Source organism: Pectinophora gossypiella, chromosome Z (genome assembly GCF_024362695.1).
Source record: "Pectinophora gossypiella chromosome Z, ilPecGoss1.1, whole genome shotgun sequence".
NCBI lineage: Eukaryota > Metazoa > Arthropoda > Insecta > Lepidoptera > Gelechiidae > Pectinophora > Pectinophora gossypiella.
In genome coordinates this window covers 7,645,054-7,660,189 of record NC_065433.1, presented here as the reverse complement: position 1 = coordinate 7,660,189, position 15,136 = coordinate 7,645,054, and the positions used below count along the sequence as shown (strand labels likewise).

General features: G+C 36.1%; 3 protein-coding genes across 3 annotated transcripts in view; 2 read left to right on the top strand and 1 right to left on the bottom strand.

Annotated features, from left to right (window-relative positions):
* Positions 1–1,348: 1,348 nt before the first annotated feature.
* Positions 1,349–5,635, bottom strand: LOC126380534 (cdc42 homolog). Its single transcript, XM_050030005.1, has 5 exons — positions 5,521–5,635; positions 3,884–4,191; positions 3,325–3,434; positions 2,626–2,823; positions 1,349–2,413 (listed from the first exon to the last, which is right to left on the bottom strand). Exons 2-5 carry the CDS (start codon positions 4,059–4,061, stop codon positions 2,324–2,326), a joined length of 576 nt encoding a protein of 191 aa, XP_049885962.1. The 5' UTR covers positions 4,062–4,191; positions 5,521–5,635; the 3' UTR covers positions 1,349–2,323.
* Positions 5,636–6,203: 568 nt separating this feature from the next.
* LOC126380533 (peroxiredoxin-6) lies at positions 6,204–12,211 on the top strand. The gene is made up of 5 exons (XM_050030004.1): positions 6,204–6,486; positions 6,623–6,798; positions 7,195–7,396; positions 9,005–9,077; positions 11,145–12,211. Exons 1-5 carry the CDS (start codon positions 6,401–6,403, stop codon positions 11,280–11,282), a joined length of 675 nt encoding a protein of 224 aa, XP_049885961.1. The 5' UTR covers positions 6,204–6,400; the 3' UTR covers positions 11,283–12,211.
* Positions 12,212–12,988: 777 nt separating this feature from the next.
* LOC126380509 (angiopoietin-related protein 2) overlaps positions 12,989–15,136 on the top strand; it is a 68,236-nt gene continuing 66,088 nt past the window's right edge. Inside the window, exon 1 of the mRNA XM_050029966.1 lies at positions 12,989–13,244. Coding sequence (XP_049885923.1) covers positions 13,069–13,244 — 176 coding nt within the window. The 5' untranslated portion in view covers positions 12,989–13,068. The remainder of the gene's footprint in view (positions 13,245–15,136) is intronic.

Sequence of the window (15,136 nt, the reverse complement as noted above, 5' to 3'; positions counted from 1 at the left end):
TCATAGAAACCAAATTAAATCCAACTGCAAATTAATGTTACATAAATAAGACTGATAAAATGGTTCTTATAGTTTATTAATTCAATATACACCTATTTAGAACTACTTACTGACACAAAGAAAATATAATAAATCCAATAATAATTAATTAATGACAAACATAAGGAAATAAAATTAAATTCAGTATATACTATCATATAAACGCAAAAATAAAATATTAAACATAACGGTGCTAATTCTTGTAGACACCATCTAATTTTATTTTAAGTTAATCTGTTAAATTCTTACTCGCCGAAAAATGAGTGAATGGATACATAACCCGGGCGAACCAATTAGGTAACTCGCTGGTATGCAACCCGTTTGACGTATGCTGTAACTTAATTCTGTCGGGTAATAACCCGACCAATGTAAAATTTTGAGAGGGTTGTTTAAATTTCTGCCTAACATTGTATAAATAGATTCACATTCGCTAAGGAGTTTTTCAAAAAACCGTCCAAACCGTGTTGTAAATACGTATATACATTAAGTTATGTAGATAGTATAAGTTCGTTCCCTCAAATTTAGATGTTATGGCTGTTAAATAAAGTGCAATATCGGTTATGCAGTGTCGTCGCCGTCACTTGTGACAAGATGCGCCGCGGACACTTTTTACAGGAAATGGTTGTCTGTTTCTTATACGAGGTCTGTGTGTGTTCTATAAATTGTATGCCTGTCAATTACCCGTCCCTTTCCTTTTCGGCGGGTAAGAAAATGACACGTATAACTTAAAATTAGATGGCGCCTGCAGGACTTAGCACAGATATGTATTTAACAGTGATTAATGTAAATGCAACAGTTGGGAAGTGTAAACCACCGAGCGCCTGCTCCTCCCTATAAACCAAAGAGAATATAAACCTTGATATACTTCACAAGTACCTCCAAACGTGCATTTACACTACACACTTGTACCATTCACTTGTTATATTATTATTATTGCATGACTTGTTAACTCTGCCAAGCACTATACTAATATAACAAGTAACATCATAATGCACCTGATAATAATAATTAGTGGTGTGCATTGATCACGTTTCAAAATCTATCAGTAATTATGGATCAATATTGATTTCTGCATAATAATTGAATAGAAATAGTTAATGTTGGTTCATTACTTGTTAGTGCCATGTTTTTGGTAAATTGTCCTTCAACATTATTGCCACTGTAAATTGCGGGTTCGCGCACAGCAGTGGTAGTATTTACAAATTATTGCTAAGTTGTACTAGACAAGTTCAGCAACCTACAAATATTAATCAAAAATTTCGCTGGCACTAGACAAGTCATCACAAGTCATTGAATAAAAATGCAAAGACACTGCTTGGAATGAGCATTATTTTATTTCAGTTGATAATCACATTGCGATCCGTAGGTATAATGTAGCAATAGCTAAATCTCATTGAAGTCATACCATTTCCACGGACACCACAATAATCAAATCAACTCTACCTCATGGTCGATTTGACAAGTATTAGTAAAAGAATAAAAATGTAATTTACGTATAATATTATCAATTGGTGTTCAGTAGCAAATTACTTAACATTAAATATACTTTAATTAGGTCAAATGACTAAATGATTAAAATAAGTATACACTGAAATAATAGATATAAATGGACGGCTGTCGATTGAGACAGACGCTATCATTACATTACAATGATGTTTGTTACATTTTAATTTTATCGAGTAATACTTATAAAAATGCAGTTTTACACTGTGCTTAGCAAACATTGTGCATCAAGTCGCGTCATTGATCCAGCAAGAACTGCGCAGGCGTCTCATAGCCTGTAGCAAAGTTATATTCATTATACTATGGTCGAAAGAGAATTTACTCAACAGGAACCATTATTAGAAATGGTTATTATTATTAAATATAATGCATATAGTAATAGGTACAAATGACTTAATATTCATTATAAATTAAAATTAATTTCTATAAAAGACAAATGACATGGTATAAAATCGCCTTTAATATATTTGTAACGTTATTAATTGGGAAACTGTGCAGGCCTGAACAAGACTATAAATTGCCATAGCGCATAGATCCATTTATGTCGTGTATTTTAAATATGGCATAACATTTCATGATAAACATTTGACGTTCGTTGGTAGAAAACACTACTGTCGGCGCGGCTGCAGTACACGAGCGCGTCATGTTCTGGCTACACTCAAGTAAACGATTAGTGATAGCAAAAAGTTGTTTTTTATAAAAGATGGATATTACAGTATGTAGGGGGCGTGGCGCCCGGCGCGGGGTGGGCGGCGGGGTCGCGGGGCTCCACTCGCGCGCATTACAGCAGGACGCATTTCCTTCTCTTTACTGGCTCCGGGGGTTCCAACGCCGCCAGGATCGCCTCATCAAATACATTCTTCAGCCCTTTCTGGAAAAGAGTATACAATTTTCTATAAGTTCATATATATATTAAATCTTTATGTTGTATCGTAAATGCCAAAAACCACAATATTATAAAAACGGAAAATATATCGCAATTTCTCGAACTTTCCAAGCAGTAGGCTAGGAAGGATACAGAATCACTCACTCAAATAATGTCTTAAGTTTTTCGGTTGCCTACATTATTATGTAAAGCTGTACCTGTGTGAGGGCTGAACACTCGACGTATTTGACAGCCTTCAGTTCCTTCGCGAGTTTCTCGCCTTGTTCAAGTGAAACTGGTTTCTGTTTGATCTTTGCCAGCTTCTCGAGCGTGGCGGGATCGTCTCGCAAGTCGATTTGCGTGCCCACCAGTAGGAACGGAGTCTTCTGTTGATGATGTGTAATTTCTGGTACCCACTGCAACAAACATATCCTCATGTCACCTAATCAGTATCAATATCTTCCCACTAGTCCCCCTTATGAGTGCAGAACTCCCCTCATCAACTGGATATTATTCCAAACTGCTACATTGCACATAATAATATGCGTAGAGTGTTATGCCGTGACATCCATGATACTCTACTAAATATTTCTTAATCTTATCAAGAACATGTTTCATCAGAATGTCCTTCAATAGTAAGCTTGCTACCATATCAGTTGTGACTCATACAGGATTCCAATGACTAATAAAAGTGGAGGCCAATCAGGATTCCATTCTGCACCTAAGACAAATTGGTGCATTTTTTTGTTACTTACATGTTGACATACAGCTTACACTCCACACTTCTGGGCAAATGCCTCAATAATCATGCAGCTATCCTTACAAAGGACCACCTATTAGGAACTGTAGCCCACAATTGTTGCCTCATCCAATAAATTACATATTTATTATTTAAATATGGAACTGTAAATACTTACTTTTTCCTTAACATTTTCAAATGAACTGGGACTGACTACACTGAAGCAAACAAGGAAAACATCCGTTTGTGGATAACTCAAGGGCCTCAGTCTATCATAGTCCTCCTGACCTGGAACCAACAATTGATCAATACATTAGCAAAATTATATCTATTCAACTTTGACATAAAAAGAACTTTTGCGTAAATGTATTCTATCTGACTAAACATCTAAGCAATACCATTTTTTGTACCAATTGTTTGTTTGTAATTATTTATGTAACTAATGATTTTCATCTTTTGTCTTTGTTAGGTTTTTAAGTTAATTAATTCACAAAGTACATTTGCTTTGTTTTTACAATCAAAGTAGGAATGTCAATTTGAAACTCTAATTATATTTACAATGGCATTGTCTGTACTAGATGACTCATCAACAGACAAATTATTGTAGTGATAGCCCCCAGCATACCACTCACTAGATGTAAACAATTGTGCACAGCACTTGTTAATTTACTGAGTTCTATGATAGCCTAAACTTCACATCTACATTGTAAACAAGAAGAGAATGACATCATACATACCAGCAGTATCAAAGAGGCCCAGTGTGTATGGCTCTCCACCGATCATAACTGTCACGGCATAGTTGTCAAATACGGTCGGCACATATTCTGACGGGAATTTGTTGGTTGTGTAGCTGATGAGCAGGCACGTTTTACCCACAGCTCCATCCCCCACCACAACACATTTGATTGTCTGCATGTTTGCAAATACTTTGTGACTTTACAACCAATACAGCAGTGGTTATCAAAATGTCTTACTGAAAATTTTGTTTGCTTTTGCTTGTAGGTATAACAAACCTCACATAGCAACCCAAACAGGCTTCAGTAACCTGAAACAAGACATGTGTGTGTTAATTCAGAGACTTCTATTTGCCATCACAATAAGATATGTATACCTAAAGTAGTTAAGGATATATTTTTGTCGCCAAGGCAGCACCAATTTCAGTTATATTTTTTATGAAGATTCATGAAATAATTTGAGGAAAAATTTAAAAACAAAAAGAACAGTCGCAACAGCCAATTTAATAGAAGGGAAATTCACAGCGCAATCATACATGTACAAAGGATAACAGGAAATAAAGTAAATTAATTGATAGTAATTAACAAAACTCGTGACTATACTGGACATACAATAGAGTGAAGCCATGAAGAATGTTTGTATCAACAAAATTATTGTTCCAAACCTAAACAAACACAATTTCAATACCTCCTAATTATTTATATAACAGATGACTAATTTTATATGCAAGAAATATGTACAAAGAACCATCTAAATAATATGTAATGACATTTGTTATCATATCATTCTCAAATGGCTATAATTTATAAGTCTTGTTCAATAACAAACACTAAAGGCGCTTTGCTTATCTCTTTTCAAAAAAAAAAACAATTATCACTAAGGGTTGAGTAAAAAAAGAGGAAATTCTAAATAAATATTCTCATCTATTTGTTTTTAATAAAACTAAAACGCTCATAGATCCTAAATAAACTCTTAATAAATTGTGAGAGATATAACCAAAACATGAACTAGGCTACAACAAAATTGTACTTCATAATAAATAAAAGATGATTCCTAAACTTCCACAACCAATCATACCTATTCATTGCCAGAACCAGATTACATCTAGGTACCTCTAAGTAGAATTGATAACATACTCGGCATTCCAATGTTATGCACCCATTTACTATTAAATGAAAAAGGCCAATGACCCTTAAAGGTGTCACGTAAATAAACTAAAGACGTGGGATAAATGCTGTACGATTAACTGTCGTCGAAGTAACCAACATAATGCACACAGTGATTTACATTTGTAAATCCAGATAAGGTATAGTCATCCATCGCCATAGCTAGCTCCTTATGGCAGCCAATACGCACACTGCCACTGCCACCATAACTGTACAACTTTAACGTGATCCATTGCATACATTGCATCCACATACGAAAAGTGCTATTATTTATCAATAACACGTATCTCTGTTCAGTTTGAATACAATATGAAACATTTAAAAGGCAGAAACGAAGACATTTGACTATTTTTTTACATAATCACGTCACAATACAATCTGACGTCCATTTTGTGTTGGGTCGGAAACGGAACAGCATGTATGCACAAATATAAGTACTGGTAGTAAACGAATTACTTTAGTTAAACACTTACCTTGTGAAAATATGTGGTAATCAAACTAAGTCTTCTGATAATCACACATAGAATTAGGTGAAAATTACAAAGTGCACGTAGCGGGTAGGACCATTGACGGTGACGGTGACGGACGCCATTGATTTTTTTTCTTCTAATTTAACTAGTGCTGTGATTTCAATAACTAGTATCTGTAATAGTTCCAAAAAGTATGAATAATAATTTGTTAAAATTCGACTGCTGCCTAAAAACATATGAGTATGAGTATGAGTATTTATTCGCATAACAATTACAAGAATTGTGTTCGAAATACTGAAATAGAATGGTACAAAATAAGTTTAACAAGCAATCAAAAAATAAATGAACTTAACATAATAAAAATTTAAAAGAATATAAGATAAAAATGCAACAGAATAAGTAGTCATAAGTAATTTTACAATTTTAGGTCACAATATTAAATTATTGTGTGGTCAAAACACATTGCCAAAATATTACATTCACAATCGTTTGACCAATTATCTTATCTATAGTATACACCCTTAATTTTGTGATTCCGACTCAACCTAGAATGATTTGCTTTACGAACTATCAACGATCATTATTATCACAATTAGTTACCTTTCCGTTTTCATAACACACGATATTTTATTTTCAATTCATTGTAACCAAATGTAACATTTTAAATGGGAACTGTTTCAACTCTAGTGTAGTCTCAAGTTTAGTGCAAAGTGGAAGTGGCCGGCCGGTATCTGTCAGCTGACAGAAAACCGAATAAACAAAAGAAAGAATTTAAATTCGGAACAAATTGAAATTGTGTTGGTTTTTATATTATAAACGAATAACCTAAAATATTTTTGTTGCTAAAGGTTAATAATTCCGCGTAAATAAAACATAACCTAAAATGATGCTGTTGGGGGATAAGTTTCCTAACTTTACGGCGAACTCTACTGAAGGAGAACTTGACTTTCACCAGTGGCTCGGGGATTCGTAAGTTTTTCGTATACGTCACAAATGTTGTGTAGTTACAGTTACACATTTAAAAGTTTCATTATAACTAGGTATGTTACAATTACAACGTGATTGCTGCATGATTGTTTATCGGCTGTATGTTATATATTTTCAGGTGGGGCATACTATTCTCTCACCCGTCAGACTTCACACCTGTGTGCACCACGGAGCTAGCCAGGGTTATCGCTCTTCACCCTGAGTTTGCCAAGCGCAATGTCAAAGTTATTGGACTGTCCTGCGACTCTATCGCCTCGCATGTTGAGTGGTGCAAAGACATCAAGTGCTATGCCGGTCAGTCTTGAGTTTGTAATGCCTGTTCATTGTTATAATATAATAAAATTGTTTCTATATTTGGATAAAAATAAAAATGCAAGTTAAAAATATGATATCTTGTAAAAGCCTCATCAAGAAAAGACAGCCAGATTTTATATACAAGAAAAGGTCACTCTTTAACTAACATTTTCATTGTCATTAAAACTTAGAATAGAATTTGTAAATAGGTACCTATATCCATTAGCAATGCTTCCTCTGACTAGCTCTATTATTTTGGTAAAATATATCACTCTGGTAAATAAACTTAAAAGTTACTAGGTAATTTTGAAAGAAAGAGTCAAATTGTGAGACACCAAAGACCAGACCAATATTAGTTGTAACTTAGTTTTAACTCTCCTACTTTTAATTTTCCAGGACTAAATGACGAAGAAAAGTTCCCATATCCAATAATTGAGGATCATGATAGGAGTATTGCTATGAAGCTCGGCATGGTGGATAAGGATGAGCTGGATACTGCTGGGATGCCACTGACAGCCCGTTGCGTGTTCATCGTTGACCCCAACAAGAAGTTTAGACTGTCATTCCTGTACCCTGCTACCACTGGCAGAAACTTCGAGTAAGTGATCTTAAAATTTATATCTCTCGGTTTTGTGTCTGGTTTATGAGGGATCATAACACCAGTATTCTCTCTTATTATTAGATAGAGAAGAATTGATTGCATTTTCAAATTCCAATCATGTGATCACTATGATGGTAGATTCATATTTTTCTGCAGGAAGCTTATAAATCGTAAACTATAGTAATATAATTAAAAATGAAGTGAAAGTCTAAATTGCCACAATGCAATGATGTGTATATATATAAATGTAGTCTACCTATATCTAATGGGAGATTTTAATGGACATAGTAACCTTTGTTCAATACCTACATGACATAGGTGTTTTGTCAGAAAACTATAACATTTATTGCCAGCTGTGTAAACATAGATCAGTTAGCTTGAAATACAATAGCTGTTTTGTCTACTCTGCATTTTAAATATAACATGAATACTATAATATTATTAAATTCAAAGTCGGTTGTTTTAAAGATACTATTTTAAAACAAAAGACTTATGTAATATAGTTATAATAGTAATTAAGTGGAGTAACTACGGGGAGCAACCCGCACTGAAGCATCTTGGTGGAGTTTGCTCCATGTCCCCTCTGGTTAATTGAGGGAAAGCCTGTGCCCAGCAGTGGGACATATATGGGCCGTTAATGTAAGTTACGTTGTAACTAAGTATAGCTATAAAATTAAGCTAAAACAAAGCAATTGTTACATAGCTTGATAATAACTTACTTTATGAGAATGCATAATAAATGCTCATTTATGTAAGTACCTATTTTTAGTTTCAAGGACAACACTAGCTGTAGTTCTTTATCATCTTTCAACAATACTACCATTGAGGAGCGTAAATAAATACCACTGTTATAAAGCTATTTATTACATCAGTATTTGGTGTTGACGTAATGGGCAATCAACAAAAATACAAGATCATGAAATGAGTCATACATAGTTGCTAAAAAGCTAATTAAGTCTCTTTCGAAACAGTACGTCTTTTATGTGATAGGTAGTTTAGTTTTGTCGGAGTAAAGAATGTATCAGCTGCAGTAATGTCGAAAAGGGATAACTTCATCTGTAATATGATGGATATAATTTTGTAACACAAAACAAATGTGGTACCACATAGTGGCGATGTGTTAATAAATTCGAAATAAGGCAGATTAGGGATTGGACAGATTTTTTTAAACTGTACTTCTGCCGTATAAGTAATCCGTCGAATCCAAGAATCTGCACAATCCACTAATGGCGACAGGATGGTAAACTGTCACTCCACATGAGGTTTATCATTCCCATCATAGAATATGTATAGAACGGTAACTTCCCACAGCACGTCAATTCGTATCGGACGCCTAGCTAAATTTACCTCACTGCGCGTCTGTCTGGCTCGTATTTACGCGGTATGGCGACGAACTGTACAAATTATATTTTTGTATGAAGTGTCCAGACTGCGCTTCAGTAATAATTGTGGCTTTAAGTTGTCTTCTTGTCTGCCATCTTCCTGGTTTGGCATAAAAACAGATAAAGGCATCATGTCTTTTCTAACATAGAGTGGCTCTCAATCGAAGCGCTATTGTCTTTTTTGAAGTGATTATGTATTTCATGAACACCATTTTGTTTCCAGTGAAATCCTGCGCGTCGTGGATTCGCTGCAACTGACTGACAAAGCTAAGGTCGCGACTCCAGTTGATTGGAAGGTGAGTATCTTGATTTGAATTTGAAAATTGTTTGACTTAGCCCCACCGAGAATACCCCGGACGGCTCAACGCTCATATACAAAATAACTCTTCTATAAATCTTCTTAACTCTTTATTTAGTAAAGTAACTTACTACGCTCTATCTAGATTGTTATTATTTGTAAATAACGTAATTATAAAAGAAGGCATAATGGCAATCCAATTTGACGCTACTAGTGGGAGTGGTATATCAACTAGGAATTGAGTCATTATCACAATGACATAATAATTACAAAGGCCTAAACGGCTAATAGGCCGTAGCTATGTCAAAGTCACGTGCTTTCATTAGCTCATTCGCTGTTACTGAAGTAAAAATTGCCCTTGCGCCGATTAGTTAACAATTGCTATGCGCGAACCGTCAGGATCCTGATCTAGAACAGAAATGCCAAGAAAATTATACAAGTGATGGGGCTGATTCCAGTACACACCATCTAATTTTATTTTAAAATATACCTGATATTTTCTTATCCACTGAAAAAGGAAAGGACGGGTAATCGACAGGCATACAATTTATGAAACGCACTTCAATTTTAGGCAGAAATCTAAAACAACCCTTTAAAAATGTACATAGGCCAATAACCCGCCCTAATTTACTTGACAGCACACATCAAACGGTTTGCATTCCAACGAGACCTATTTGATTCGCCCAGGTTATTCATCAATTCACTCATTCCTTTAAAAAAATAACTGTTGTCAATCATCCGTCCCTAACCTTTTCGGCGGATAAGAAAATGACAGGTATAACTTAAAATAAAATTAGGTGTCTGCAGGAATCGGGGCCTATGTCTATGTAAATACACTTTATCGCACATCAAGAAATTATTTAAACATACACAAGAAGGAATACAGTATTAATATCGTACGAACGAAGAAAAATTATCAAGCCCACCACATTTGTGGAGCAAAAATAAAACCACCATTTTTGTATATAGTTAAACAGGAAGTCACTTTTTTATTACTTTTTTACATAAGTATCATATTTTACAGCTTTGGATACATGTTCGGTTTGAACAATACGTGCAGCTGCTTGTCACCCAAAGCATGACGTGAAAGTCGAACTAGGGAATATAATCGCCAACATGATTACCTTCTACTGGGCACCCTCTGTATGTTATGTTATGGGCACCCTCTGGCCTGTTGTCTTAAACGTTGTACCGGGTGAGAGCCTTCAGCGCTCCCCATTTGTCCGGCCAAGTAGTTAATGCCATCTGCGGCCTTTGAATCCAACCACCGGGAATCGCACCAGCATCTCCAATATCACAAAAACAACAGAATATAGTAAGATGATCCGTCCTTCGTACGGATGGCACTTGAAGCCATTGGTCCCGGTTACTAAGTAAGTAGTTATTACATGAACCATGTCTGGGGCCTTTGACGGCTCAATAGTAACCCTGACACCAGGGTTGATGAGGTTGGTAGTCCACCTCATAACCCACACGATAAAAGAAGATCTCCAATATCGCGCAAATGTACTCGTAATGACATTGTGCTTGTATTGAGATAGGTGGTAGTTGGTAAGACTAGTGAAACATACAATTGACACCCGTAACCCATGAGGTTAGAGGATACCAGCCCATCACCCATCCAGTGAAGTAAGTCATCCTGTTGCAAGGGACCCTGTCACCTTGTCAGTGGTTGAGCGTTGGGCTCACGATCCGGAGGTCCCGGGTTCGAATCCCGGTGGGGACATATCACAAAAATCACTTGATCCCTAATTTGGGTAGGACATTACAGGCTGATCACCTGATTGTCCAAAAAGTAAGATGATCCGTGCTTCGGAAGGCACGTTAAGCCGTTGGTCCCGGTTACTATTTACTGATGTGTACACGAGCCATGTCAGTGGCCTTTGGCTGCTCAGTAATAACCCTGACACCAGGGTTGATGAGGTTGGTATTCCACCTCACAACCCACACGATAAGAAGAAGAAGAATACGTTTATTCGCCTCCCAGTCCAGCTTATTAACAAGAAGATGAGGACGAAGAGAAGGAGGAAGAACATGAGATGAGTTAACGAGGTATTTGTTACAGGTGGGAGACGACTGCATGGTGCTACCGACGGTGCCAGAGGACCAGCTCAACAACGTGTTCCCTCAGGGAGTGACCATCGTTCCTCTGCCCTCCGGCAAGAATTACCTCCGTAAGACTGCCTGCCCCATAGTCCAGTAGCCATAAAATATGTACCTACTAGTGATGTAACGATTATTCGCAATTTTCTGGATATTCGACACAATTGTTACTCAAAATCACTAAAAATATTTTGTTTTGGACAAGACTACGTCCCTATCTGTAATAATTTTAGTAACTATTTACAAGATAAAAATTTGGGTGCTCATTTGTTGAAAATTTCCTCTGTTCTCACATATTCCTAACAACAGTAATAACGTAGGGAAACTTAGAGGGTTGCGCACAAACGTAAAAAAAACACATAATTTAAGTTCAAAAAATATTATTTTTCTACTAAAAAGTGGACACAGTATTTTTTTTACAGTGTATTTTTGCAACCTATTAACATAACCTAAACTCACGATTATATTCCCGATTAAAGTAGTCAGAGGAATATTGATCGCATGATGAACTAAAAAAAGTATCCATGCCTCATAAGACTTGTATATAATAAATAAATCTTACATCTAAATAAATAAATACCAACTTTAGGTGGTGATCCGTATCGTCGTCTATAAGGGTCGAGCCGACTGTGTAAGTAAAAATTGCACATAAAATCTTATTGCTACCGACCGGGGATCGAACCGGTGCTGCCCGGTGAAACCTATTAACCAGGATTTTGTTTATGATGACTGGAATATTTGTAAATTATTTATTACAGTCGCGGTAACTTAACTGTCACAATTGAGTCATAGACAAAAGTTTTAAAATGTAATCTGCACATTCGCAGCCCCGAATATCAGCGGCAAATATTCGTATTCTCCTTCGTAAATGTTGGGAAATGGGTATTCGTTACATCACTAGTACCTGCCTTAATTTTCTCGAATGTTATTGTTGGCAAATGTCTAAATAATAGTGAAATGTAATCAGCACGTGAATGTAATTCACGCATTCCTTGTTATTTTTTTAATAAATAAAGCAAAAGTTTTTAAGTAATGACTTTTATTTTTTACTGTTCCTCAAAATCTTCCTTATCTTGGTAGATACAATATTTTAAAACTAGCGAGGTTTTATATATATCCTAAACATGCACCTGTCCGTTTGTGGTCGTCCCTAATTCCCTATACATGAAAAAATAAATGAATATAAAATTGAGTGGTGTCCATATTTACGTAAAACCAAAAAATATACCAACATCTTGTATTAGCTCTGTATTAATACACATAAGCATGTACCACTGTATAATATATGGTTATGATGAACAGGCTTTCAAGAGTCTCATATACGATGATTAAAAGTGAATAAAGTTTGTTATAAGTTGTCGAAAGCAAAAAAATATTTTTTTTAAAAGATGGGTAATATTTATAGCTTTCCCTTTATTAACGGTCAATACTTATTATACTTTTCTTTAGTTTTTGTGGTCATGTTAAGTCTTTTTTTTTTCACAATAACTTGAGTCAGAAAGGATATGAACACAGGATACGAACCTATATAAACCCTATAGTTGTGAAGTCACTAAAATATTGCAATTTATTCATAAAACTGTTATGTAGGTCTGTATGATGTATTAACTATAATCAGATCAAATGTTAATTAACGTTGCATTGTGACACGAGACAGGTGTTCAGATAAGGCGTATTGGGATTACATGAATAGGATGTATAGATGCGGGATCTGAGTGGCGCGGGGCGGCGCGGGCGCACAGTGAAAGCCCTCACTTTCATCGGAGTGGGGCGCAGCCACCGCCACAACAAAAGTGAACGTCATCGTGAGCGCAATACGCGGCGTGAGTCGGCCAGTCGCTAACGTGACGACAGGTCGTGTGAGCGCGATCGTGCAGCGTCTTGTGATGTCCAGGTGGTGGTTTGTGGTGCTGCTAGCAGCGGGTGCGGCGGCGGCGGGCGGGCGGCTGCCGCGCACCTCCCCCCCGCACGCGCCGCACACGCCCGCGCCTGCGCCCAGCCCAGCGCCGCGCCTCGCGCCCCGGAACCTCACCCTCGCAGCCCGCTCCTCCGTCAGGAACAGGTCAGTCTCTACCCCCACCTAACAAACAGTCCCAACATCTCCTTACTTTGCAGCTCTCACACCCGCTTCCATTCATAAATATAAAAGTTGTGAATAATGATGACTTTCGCGCCTGGAGTAAACTTCATCAGCATAAATCATAAACTCATTTTCTTGGTAGGTAATTTTTATATTTTCAGCACGTAACCTACCTACCTACTACAATTTATAATCACGCATCAAAACTCCTCTGAGGTGTTATTCAATGTTATGCAGTTACCTTCAAACCTTTATTAACACCTAACGACGTTCAATAGGCAACCAACTTAGTGTCGAAACAATTTGCTTCCTAGACCTACATACTAGGTTGATACTAACCGAGGGGTTAAAGGTGAATTTCTTAACCGACTACATAAGTATTACAATATGAACGTTGACAGATTTATCTAATATTTATCCTCATTTCTTCTTTAATTTAAACTTTTAAAAACAGCGGCAAACTTTTAATTAAAGTTTCCTTGCGCTCCTTTCCGAGGCCACTCGTCAAGTATATGAAATGACCTATTGATATATGGATCAGTTTGTATGTATAATACTTATATAATTACTTAAATGAGTGTCCTTTGACTACCGGTAACCGTAAGTTCTGTCCGACATTAAGCATGAACGCCTGTATGGCGGTAGAGCGGCTTATTTTGTTTGTGTGTGACCAAAGGAGAGCGGTGCGAACTTGACAAGGAGAACGAGTTACAGTAACCAAAGCTGCACAAAAGTTTTAGTAAGTGTTACAAAAAAATGTTTCGTTAGTGTTTGATACACTTCCTGAATTAGACCGGCGCGCGCGCGGTGCGGCGCAGGAAAAGGAAGGGAGTGATTGGTGGAAAAGGGACGCGGATATCCAATGCATTTTATTTCACATTTTCAGACTTAATTGCCCGCTTTACTCTACAGTATACCTACTCGTACCTACGTGTCTCGGTATTGCAGTGTAATAGGCATTTCCCGTAAGGAGTTATTATATCTTTAGCATTATTTCAAAACACAATCGTATTTAACAAAAATAAAAGCCTTCACTTCCCACATAAAATCGGTTATGATTGTAAATAATGATAATCAAAATTGTTAAACCTGTTTATTTGTTAACGTGTTTTATGTCTAAATACATAAATATTGAAACACATGTTACAAATTTACTATATTTTTATCGCTTTATAACTCCGCGTAGGAAGTGTGATAAAAACATATTTGTTAGATAGGTAATAGGCGGAATATTTATTATACCTAACCATAAATCTTTTGAAACTATTTTTCCCATGTAGTGATTAATTTATAAATTAATAAAGAAATTTATAGATTAATAGTTGTGATCAATGTAATAGAATAACTCAATATATTATGGCGATGGAAAATACCGGTATGAACAAAAACAAAGAATTACGTATTTAGAAGAATCTAGTATACCTACTTGTAAACATTCAAATGTGTTGATATTGCTATACACACGAGTATTTGCCCATAAACGTTTATCCTGCTCATTAACCGCCCACATTACTACCGTTTTAGTTTATTTTAGTTTTGCGAATGTCAATATGCTTAGTATTCCTAAGTAGGTAGGTTACATACATTTTTATTTATCCTGACTCACGAAACGTACCATATTTTAACATCATGACCTTTCTAAAACAAAAGACGTATACTTAGGTACCTTTTGAAACACTCCACTTACATAAAATTTTAATACACAAATATGCAAAATAAATACATGTAAGTATTTCAAAATGTGAAAACCTGATTACTTACTAAAAGGGCACTTGGCCATGTGTAAAAAGGTCCATTTAGTTATCAGGTGCTGATCTGTGTTTTAAAGTTTTTTTGCTTGCTGCACACAGAATAGGTCATCATTATAAATTACT